The sequence below is a fragment of the Agelaius phoeniceus genome, chromosome Z, assembly GCF_051311805.1.
Source record: "Agelaius phoeniceus isolate bAgePho1 chromosome Z, bAgePho1.hap1, whole genome shotgun sequence".
Lineage (NCBI taxonomy): Eukaryota > Metazoa > Chordata > Aves > Passeriformes > Icteridae > Agelaius > Agelaius phoeniceus.
The window spans coordinates 66,420,205-66,430,416 of NC_135303.1; the positions used below are offsets into that span (position 1 = coordinate 66,420,205).

Sequence of the window (10,212 nt, forward strand, 5' to 3'; positions counted from 1 at the left end):
AGTACTTGCATTGAGCCAATACACTGGATGTACCTGCCTTGAAGATCATGAATGGAAATTAGTTTCTTTGTTCTGCTGTTGTTTTTTCTTCTTTATAAAACAAACAGTAGGACGTTATATAGTTACTTCAGATTTGTTAAATTTACATTATTAATCTTCTTCTGCATGTTTTGTTTTGAATAGTAGTTTTTCTAGTCACTCAGGAGGTACTATCCTTCTTGCCTTGTTCTGGTAGTGCTTTTTAACATTACTACAGCTTTTCAGACACTGAAAACAAATATGTTGTCTAGAAGGCTACTTAAAGTCCATGCAGAAGTCCACCTGATGTGATGGTATTTTCAGAAAAAGTCCATGAGACCAACAAAATCAAGGTACTGCTCTCAAAATTCAAGTTGTAATCACCCCTGCACAATTTCTGTCTGTAACAATATAGTAGGTAAGACTTCAGCTGAGGGAGGAACAGATCAAGCTTTTGTTCTTCAGGAATTTCAGATTAGCAGACTCCACTTCTGCAGACTGCATCCTAGCAACACTCTGGATAATGGTGCTTACTGTTGAAGAGGTACTACTGTTTAAACACTTAAGACTGAACCAAAAAGAAAACTGTCCAAGTTTTGGCTGGGGAAAATTTTAATTTTTACTTTGGCTAAGGTAGATTTTAATTTTTTTTGGTGGCTAGTATTGATCTGTGTTTTGGATTTGTGCTGAACACATGGTTAATAATAAAGAGATGTTTTTGTTATTGCTGAACAGGTAAGAGCCAAGGCCCTTTCTGCTTTTGGTACTGCCACACTGGTGAGGGGACCGGGGGTGCTTGTGAGGAGATACAGCCAGGACAGATGACCCAAAATGACTAAAGGGATATCATGCTGGTATATGAAGTGGGGGAAAATGGAAGAAGGAGAAAGGAGGGGACATTTGGAGCCATGGCATTTGTCTTCCCAAGATGGCTGAATACCTGTCTGCCCACAGGAAGCACTGAATCAATTCCTGGTTTTCTTTGCTTTTGTGTGCAGCTTTTGCTTTCCTTATTAAACTGCCATGACTTTTCTCACTTTTCTAAGTCTTTCCCCAGTCGTATTAATTCAGGAATTAGTGAGTGGCTGCATGGGGCTTGGGTAGCTGGCTAGGGTTAAACACAACTTTGCTCACTATTTTAGCCCTCCACAGCCTTGTTCTAGATCCAGATCAGTGCAAAACACCCAAGTCCTCCTTGAAAAGGAGACTGGAGTCTTTAACTTCTCTGCCAGCACAAGTGAATCCTACACCTTTATACACTAGTCTGTAGATGTATATCTTCTCTGTGCTCTCCTTCAGGATTGAGTTTTGAGGGTTTTTTATAAGCCAACAATACTCAAGGGATTGAAAGCATAGCCTTCACATGAAAGGATCTACAGACAACAGCTTCAAGGGATTTTAAGAGATGAACTTTTTCTGTTTCTTCACAGTATGACTTCTTATAAAAGGTGACAGCAACCGCTTCTTGTCCTGTCATACTGGGGAAAAAAACAAAAAACCAACAAAGCCAACAAACAAATCCAGAAGTAAGGTTTACTTTCACAGAGCGCATAGTTCTGTGTGGAGTCCGAAGACCACCACTCTTGTCAGCAAGAGCCTGCTGGGCCCCATTCGGGAGACACACAGATGTGGAGCTCTAAATCTCTAGGATGCCCACACTGGAGCCAGGGTATCTCTGACACTTGGATGCCTATGGCTGCCACTGAACTCAGGCGTCCAGTACAACAAACCTGAGAGGAACTCAGGCTTTGAAATCCCCCTTCAAGTATCCACAGCTTAAGTACTTCCTTGAAAGGGCATTTCTTTTACTTCATTTGTTTCTGTCTTTTTATGTCAAGACAACATTTTTAGGACACAAACATAGTTATGGAGATTCTAGACCTACAATAGAAAAAAAAGTCGAAATTAAGTTTTTCACGTTTTCAAAACAACACAAAAGGGCATCGGCACTGCTATCTGGCCACAAACAGGCCCAGAGCCGGCGTGTCTCCGGGTAGGTGTGGGCCGGGAGCCCGAGGAGGGAGGCCGAAGGTGAGGCACGGCGGCGTGAAGAGCCGGGACAGCTAGCAAGGGCAGAAAGAGGACAAAGCGCTGCCCGAGGGCTCCTCGACGGCTGCCGCAGGAACAAGGACCGCCCGGCAGGAGACGACAGCCGCGGCACCGGGGAAGGGGAGGGGGCTCGGGGCCGGGGCCGGGGCCAGGGCGGTGACTCAGCGCCGCTCGCAGCGCATAAAAGGCGGGCGGCGGGCAGCGGCGGGGCTGGGCTGGCCGCGCGGTCGCGGGTGGTGTGGTTGCCGTCGGGTCTGCTGGGAACGCGCCCGCGGGACGAGGACGGCGCGATGAGGATGGCCAAGCTGCGAGTGCTGTACGCCGCCGTGGCACTGCTGTGCGCGGCACCGCCGGGGCACCCCGGTGCCGTGCTGCCCGCGGGCGAGGGGGACGGGTACGGGGTGAAGCTGTGCGGCCGCGAGTTCATCCGCGCCGTCATCTTCACCTGCGGCGGGTCCCGCTGGAAGCGGCTCTCCCTGCTGGCGGTGGAGCCGGCGCCCGCGGCCGGTGAGTGTCCCAGGAGCGAGCAGAGGGGCAGGCGGCTGTCGGGGCGCTTCGCTCGCCGCCGAGCGACGGGCTGCGAGGAGGGATGGAGAGAACGGGAGGGATGGGGAAGGGCGAGCGCCCCGCGGCGCCTCTGGCTCCTCCCGCCCTGAGCCGCTGAGGGAAGGTCCCCGTCTCTTTCTCGCTTTCCCTCTAGATCCTAGTTGGCATTCCGAGACTTTTGGAAGGACGCCCTGAGATTCAGAGGGAAGGGGGCGGCAGGTCCTGGGGCATTATTTGCGGGGATAATACGCAAAGTTTTTGGTCAGTTCGGAGATACCGCGCGGCTGCGCAGGGCTGCTGGCCGCAGAGGAGCTTCTGCTACAAAATCCCGCAAAATCCCACTTCTCCCCTCTCTTGACCGTGTAGGGTGGTCTGATGCGCCCTGGGGAGCGGTGGGAATGCCTGTCGTTATGGCTTCTCCCTCTTCCCAAGGCTCCGTAATTCCTGGGGCGGCGGAACGAAGTGGGGCTCCCGGCGGGGTTTCCCTCCGGACGGGAGCCCTGGCGCCGCGCTGCCCCTCAGGGCTCCCGGGATGTGTGGGAGCGCACGGACGTGGCATCGCGCCGATGTTATCACTCCCCGGTGCTTTCCTGCATCAAAGAGTTGGCACGCTGGGGAGAGTGGACTCTGGTGCTCCGGGTTACAGTCTTTGGGCTGTGCTGCGGTAAATGTAACAGTAATTTTAAGTTATTACTCTGATTTATGTTGGTATTTTGAATACGTTTTTTAAAAGGACAGAAGTTGTAATTATGACTAAAACGTGCAGTGGAAGAGATTATTTTCTTCTGATTAAACACACTTTAGTGAAATAACCTAAGACTTCAGGCAGCTAATGAAGCCAGTATTCTGGGAATTTTTGCCACTTTTTTTCTCCCCCAACAGGTTGAGTAAAAGATAAAAGTAACCTTTGTAATTATAACAAATTACTTACATACAGCCTCTGTGGGGATTATGTCCTTTCCCAGCAAATTTTGCTTTCCTTTTTGTTAACAGTAGCTTCTGAGAACAGCAGTCACTAAGGAGCCTCCACTATGCTGCATGAAGTCTAACTAGAAGACTTCACCCCAAAAGACTATTAAAGGGCAGTCACTGTCTAATTACTAAAGGAGCTACAGCTTTTATTTTTGCACATACTCAGGCTGCTGTTCTATCTGAAACTTAGGTTCTATATACTAATTAGGCATATTTAAGTAAATACAAAAGTTGCTGGATAGTCTCATGCTCTTTCAGCTTTCTGAAACAAAAAAAAAACTATTAACAGCATTAAGATCACAAGACAAAGACTTGTTTTGGATTCTTTTAAAATTAGGAATTGAAGCTGTTTTTCTTCACATTAGTTGAAGTAAGCAATGCTACTTGCATTGCAGAAGTAAAATCAAGAGAAACAGTGTAAGGTGAAAGGAAGTAGGGCTGTATTTTTGAGAACACTTTAGTCAGTGAGATGAAGAATGTCATAAGTAAATTCTGCAAGCCCCTGATATGCCTTGAGAAATGAAAGAAATGAGAGGAAAGCATCAGTTTAAAATAGCTATAGAAAAATGCCATCTAGGACTCAGTTTACATACAATCTTTGCTTATTTAGTCCTTCCTACATTTCTTCTTCACATGATGCTACTTAGTGTGATTGTGCACAGGAGAGGAGGGGTCTGATCTAATGCATCCAACACAAGACACAGCTCTGTGGTGTTTCTGGATACATGCCTTTACAACAAAATTCTATTTCTGTGGAAAAATTGAGACTTCTCCTTCAATAAAACTGCAGTTGTTGACAGGATGCCTTTACTTCAGTTACAGTTGTTTCTGTGCATTCTGCATGTCTAACAAGAGGTACAGACTTTAAAATACAGATTCTGCTAAAAGTAAGCTACAAGTAAATCATGGTGTGGAGACTCTCAAGTACTGACAGTTCTCCCACATAACAGTGTTCCATTTAAAACTGAATGGGTTTTGTTGCTGTTTGTTAGAGCTGTGTAATCCTTTTGATGCTCCTACTGTCTGAATTTAAGATAAGTCTTCTCTTTAAAACAGATTCTGCGCAAACAGCAAGTAACAAACTACTGGGAAGCTTCAACCTGCAATCAGTTCAGGATCCTGAAGTGGAGCAGCTGCAGAGAAGAAGCCCATTTCTTGGATGGGAGACGTTTAAGGACTTGTATAGTTTAAATTACTATAATGAATATGTACCTGTGGCAGGTGACTTTAAAAAGCTTGTTCGCCAGGTAGAGGAAGCTGTTCAGAAGGACAGGGGAGGAACAGGAAATGCAAATCCTGTGGAATCAAGCAGCTACCTTTGGGCCAGGTATCCCAGAAGAAAACGGGAGTCTCTGGGTTTGGCAGGAATGTGTTGCAAATGGGGCTGTACAAAAGCTGAAATTAGTACTATATGCAGAGTTTAAAATCCTCTCTACACTTTTGCATGAAATCAGTGTATGTTGCAGTACTACTTGATTGATTACTTCATGGAGGAAGAAAACTCTTGCTGTATTTTATCTTGTCTATATGTGCTAATCAATATAGCTGGTTTTCTTTAAAAAAAAACCAAAACCAACAAAACAAAATAAAAATGTAATTGCAATGAGTTTGTTTTGCTGTAGTAACTTCTAATCTATATTTTTTACTAAGTCTTTTCATTTTAATGTTGAGCCTTTACACTTATATTACGAATGTATTATATCTTTGTAACTCTTAAAGAAAAACTTCAATATTTCAATAAAATATAATTATACTAAGTGTTGCCAAATTATTGTTCCTCTGTCAAAATAATGAATATAGAATCATAGAATGGCTTTTGTTGGAAGGGACCCTAAAGATCACCTAGTTCCATCCCCCCTGACATAGGCAGAGACACCTTCCCCTGGATGAAGTTGTTCAGGGTCCCATCCAGTTTTGGCCTTTAATACTGCTAGGGATGGGGCATCCACAGAAGGCCAAAGCTTCTCTGGGTGATCTGTTCCAGAGTCTCACCTCATGGGGAACAATTTCTTCCTCAATATCTAACGTAAATTCTCCCTCTTTTAGTTTGAACCCCTTATTTCTACTGCTACTAACTTTCTAATGAAGAGTTCTACCAGCTTCCTTGTAACATCCAACAATAGTAAAATGGGATTCATGGTACAAAGCTGTAGAGGAAGAGTATTTTGCCACTTGAAATCCCACTTGACACTGACTCAGCTTGCTGATTATTTTGACCTCATGTTTTCCATTTCCTTGTAATTGCAGAATTGCTTTTATGCAGTGTTACCTTTATAGAGACTTTACTGCGACACAACACTTGCAGCCTGCATTTTTTTATATTGATGTCTAGGCTTAAATAGTTAAGAGTATTAACACTTCATTCATTCCTTGTTTACTTTACTTCCCCATTTTTCCCTACTGTGGCTGAGAGTGCTGGATGTGCATCAAGTAACTTGCTGTACAGACACTTAGACATCTTTCTGTGCATTCTTAAAGTATGCTGGTCTACACTAATTCAGATGTACTTCTAAGTTGCTAATTGGTACTGTATTTATGAATAGCTGATTTATTCCTTGTAGTTTCTAATCCTTTTGCCTTCCTGCATGTTTTTCTCAGCTGTAAAAAAGTTATATTTCTAGCAATATGGTTCCTGAGGTGAGGGTTTTGGTTTTCCTGACCTCTGTGTGATGCTCAAGGTAACTTTGTACCAGCAGTTGACTCAGAGTATACTTCAGGGCTTAGGCTGTGTGGTTGATGCCTTTGGCTTTGTTCTTCAAAATATCTTATGACAAGTATTCATTGATTAGACTACTGCTGTCTGCAATTATTGCATATTTTTTTAAATTCCTTTTCTTAAGATATTATAGTTACTGCAGGAATTAGGCATCTATCAATCCTTTTTATTTTTTAAGACATGAGTTTAATTCAGTAGAGATTGGGCAGAATGGACATTCAGTATGAATGCTGTTATCTTCCACGTGAAAAGAACCATCTCTTCTGTCCTGGTAGCAATATTTATGAAGAAATGAGTTGTCTTCTTAAATGTCTTAGTTGTAGTGACTCTAAGATGCTTTTTGCCACTCTGAGTGGAACAGCAACTGTGTGACATTCTGCTATAGTTTGGTGTGGGTTTGTTTTTGCAACAGATTAGCTAAATGTCTATAGCCTGGCTTCCAGAAACTTCTCTTCACACATAGTTTTGGGGTTGGGTTTTGATTAGGATTTCTTAGAAGATTACAGGAGGAATTTGAGGGGAAGTATTCCTTATTTCTGAGCAGTTTCAAGCATTTTTGGAGTTAAGATTACTTAGTACTAAGGTGAGGAATAAGAGGTAGATAGAATCCCTACGAAAAGCCAAAATATGAAAATTCCATGTGAGAAGAAAGTGAAAATTATCCTATATGCATTTGTCTTGCTAGAAAACTGTCTCCCAAGCTTACTCCCAAAAGGAATATTGGAGAAGGTGAATGGTTATATCCAGTAAATGGTTATAGCCGACTTGAGTGAAATAAAGATGTAGTTAAAACTTTAAATTTGTGAGTTTAAGCCTTGAATGGAACAATCTGGAGTTTAACTTGCTGGGTTAGATGTAAGCCATTGGTAAAACTATAAATAGTATAAGTGAAAATAGTGTTTGAGTGGAAGTGCTTCAGGCTGAGATGGGATTATAAATAGAAAAATCAGTCTTTATCTGATATAAACAGGCTTTTCTCAGAGGCATGAGTCAACCCAGAGAATAGGTGTAATTTGTGTTTTCATTTGGTTTCTGTAATAGGCCTTGTCATAGTCTGTAACAACTTTAACAGGCAGGCTATGGCAAAGGCAGATAGCACAGACAAAAATTAAGTCTGTGTTTTAGAGTAAGAAAATATTTGTGCACAAATTACAGTGTGCAAAGGGTCCCTTTCCCTTCCTTCTCCCTCATCTTAGTTAATTATATACAAATATTTATTCATTGTATGATATTGTTCATTACATACTAGCAGATAACTAGCATTTATATATCTATACATACACTATAATTAGTTTATTACATAGGAATACGGACAAGGACAAGGAAGAGGACAGGAAACAAAAAATGGCTTGATGTCTTAAATCATATTCAAAATCATGTTTTAATTGGCATGCTAGAGACTTGATTGGATAGTGGACACAGGCATGTATGACCCCTTCAGGAAAGATCTTTAACACTAAAAGGGTATTTCCAGGATGTTTATTCTTAGACCAGAAGGACTTTTGGAAACTGGAGTGACTAAACATTTCTCAGTAAAAAGGATATTGCTGTTATGTAGGGGACTATGGTAGGCTGTAAATAAAATTGTTAATGGCGATGAGTCTTTCTCTGTGTGATCAAAGAACTTAACAGAAAAAGAAAAACTTCATACTACTGGGAAATTTAAATTACCATTTTGATGAGAAAGTGATACAAAAGGACACAAACTACATAGAAAATTCAGGAAAGGTGTTGAAGCACTCTGCAGAAGATGGAGAAAACAGCTGGAAGAAAGTGTGCTACTTAAGAAAAGATCTAGCTGAGAATGTGGACATAGTGGGCACCATAAGAAAAAATTTTACCAACATAGAGTAGCTACAAGGATTAAAAGTATTTCCCTGATTTTAATTCACCACACTATTAGTCACTTACCAAGGATCTGTTTTGGATTAATGATCTGCCTCAGGCATGGCAGGATGTGTCAGGTAAGGAATCTGAAATCCCAAGAAGTGTCCCTACTCATCTGTTGCACAGTCCAGCTGCAGTTCAGGCAGAGCTCCAGCTGGGTCCATCCTAATGGTGGTACCTATTGAGTGAGGTAGTTGGCTGCTGGTGAACAGTAGAGGCTAGATAGATGTCTTAATTTTAGCTATGGTGTCCTGTTCCCTGCGTTGGATCACATGCATTCTTAGGTTTGGAACACCATTTGAAATCAAACCACTTTTATGCCCTTTTATGAGAGCCAGGGCTTGTTAAGCTAGGTGTTTGCCTCCCCCAGGCTTAGACTCCAAAGTTGTTAATAGTTATCTGTGGGAATTCAAAAAGGATTAGAGGTTTCTAGTGGTAGGAAAAAAAATATGATTGGATAGAAAACTACAGATCAGAATTTAGTCTAATTCTAATTCAAAGGGCAAGAGGAAATGTAGCAAACAATCAAGTGAACAATATGAGTACTTATAAGATGATGAAGAGCCATCAACATGGATTAAAAAAAATAAATCAAATATTGTGATTAGATGTTGTATTTCTTGCTATCAAAACTTATAGTATTCATAATTAAACCAGGGTAAGACAGAACAAACTTAATTACTAGAAAATATTCATTCTGTCAGATCCTCTTTGAATCATGTTTCTGCTATGTAACAAAGGTGTGTTTTCAAGGCAGAGAGACAGACCATCTGAATTCACAGCATCTTCCCTTTAGTATAGTATTATTTGACATTTCCATTAATTGCTTACATGGAATGAGACAGTGAAGTCGCAGAAACTGGCAAACAGATGCAGAGGAATTTACAAATGGTATTGAGAAGGAAAGGACTGGAATTACATTGGAAGTCTTCAATCTGGTCTTCAAAAATTAGGGAAATTGCTTCCTATGTTTAGGAACAATCAAAATCTTTTGCTATCAAAACATTCTTTTAAACAGCAATGTCTTTGGCTGGCTTTGCTGGCACACAAATGAATAGAGTGAAAGGACCCTTATGGTAGGTCCTTTTTTTTTTGAAGACTGAAGTCAAGCTTAAGTTCAACCTTAAACGTTACTTGGGATCTTCTTAGAGGTACTTTCAGAGGTAAGAATCTGCTTGTTTGTAAGTGCCACACTTCCCATGTGAAAGCTGCTGTATGCAGACTAGATGTTAAGGTTGATTTACCTTTTTCATTTATAGATCAGTATCTTTGAGAAGCCAGTCCTAAAAGTGACCTGATAGTTAGAAAAGTCCATTGATCTGACCAGCTGTAGCTCAGGAAACACATCCAACATCCACATTTAATAGATGCCTTTTTCAACTGCTCTTGATGTAATTGTTTAGCTTTTTGTTGTTTTATTGTTCTTGTAAGTTAAATTCAATAACAGACTTATTATTGCTAAGAGAAGTTCTTGTTGGAGAGAAATTACGGCAATTTTAAATGTATTGCAATACCCTTAAGCTAGATACTCAGATAAATTTAACTATTTTAAATAATTGATTTGTTAATATTAAATTTCTTAATGAAGTCTTCTAAAAGTTATGTGAAATTTGTTCTATATAATGTAAAGACCAAAGCTAAAATGACTTGTCTAGGTTCAGTAGGAGAGTAGACAAGATTATAGTGTCAAAGTGAAATCACTTATACAATTACATTTGTTGGACACTTATTCTTTTTTAAGAAGACAGTAATATGATTCAGCTGTATTACAGAGATGAAACAAAATGATAATTTTCTTTCCCCATGCAACATTCAACCAGATATCACCCAGATAAAATTGATTGTATATATTTAAAATATTTGTACTTATCACATCCTTTGAACTTAAACAGGAATTTTTTGCTACCCTTGTTTAGGTAGTCTGATTTATGGCAGTTCTGATACAACTCTCCAATAGTAAGTTTTTTTCTCCTGACATGCTTAATCTAGCTTTTGGTTCTCTTCACATTTCCATTTCTTCTGAA

At 40.9% G+C, this 10,212-nt stretch overlaps 1 protein-coding gene across 1 annotated transcript; it reads left to right on the forward strand.

Annotated features, from left to right (window-relative positions):
* Nucleotides 1-2,268: 2,268 nt before the first annotated feature.
* Nucleotides 2,269-5,342, forward strand: LOC129132951 (relaxin-3-like). Its single transcript, XM_054652496.2, has 2 exons — nt 2,269-2,574; nt 4,642-5,342. The coding sequence occupies exons 1-2, from the start codon at nt 2,358-2,360 to the stop codon at nt 5,007-5,009; spliced, it is 585 nt and encodes a 194-aa protein (XP_054508471.1). The 5' UTR covers nt 2,269-2,357; the 3' UTR covers nt 5,010-5,342.
* Nucleotides 5,343-10,212: the final 4,870 nt, after the last annotated feature.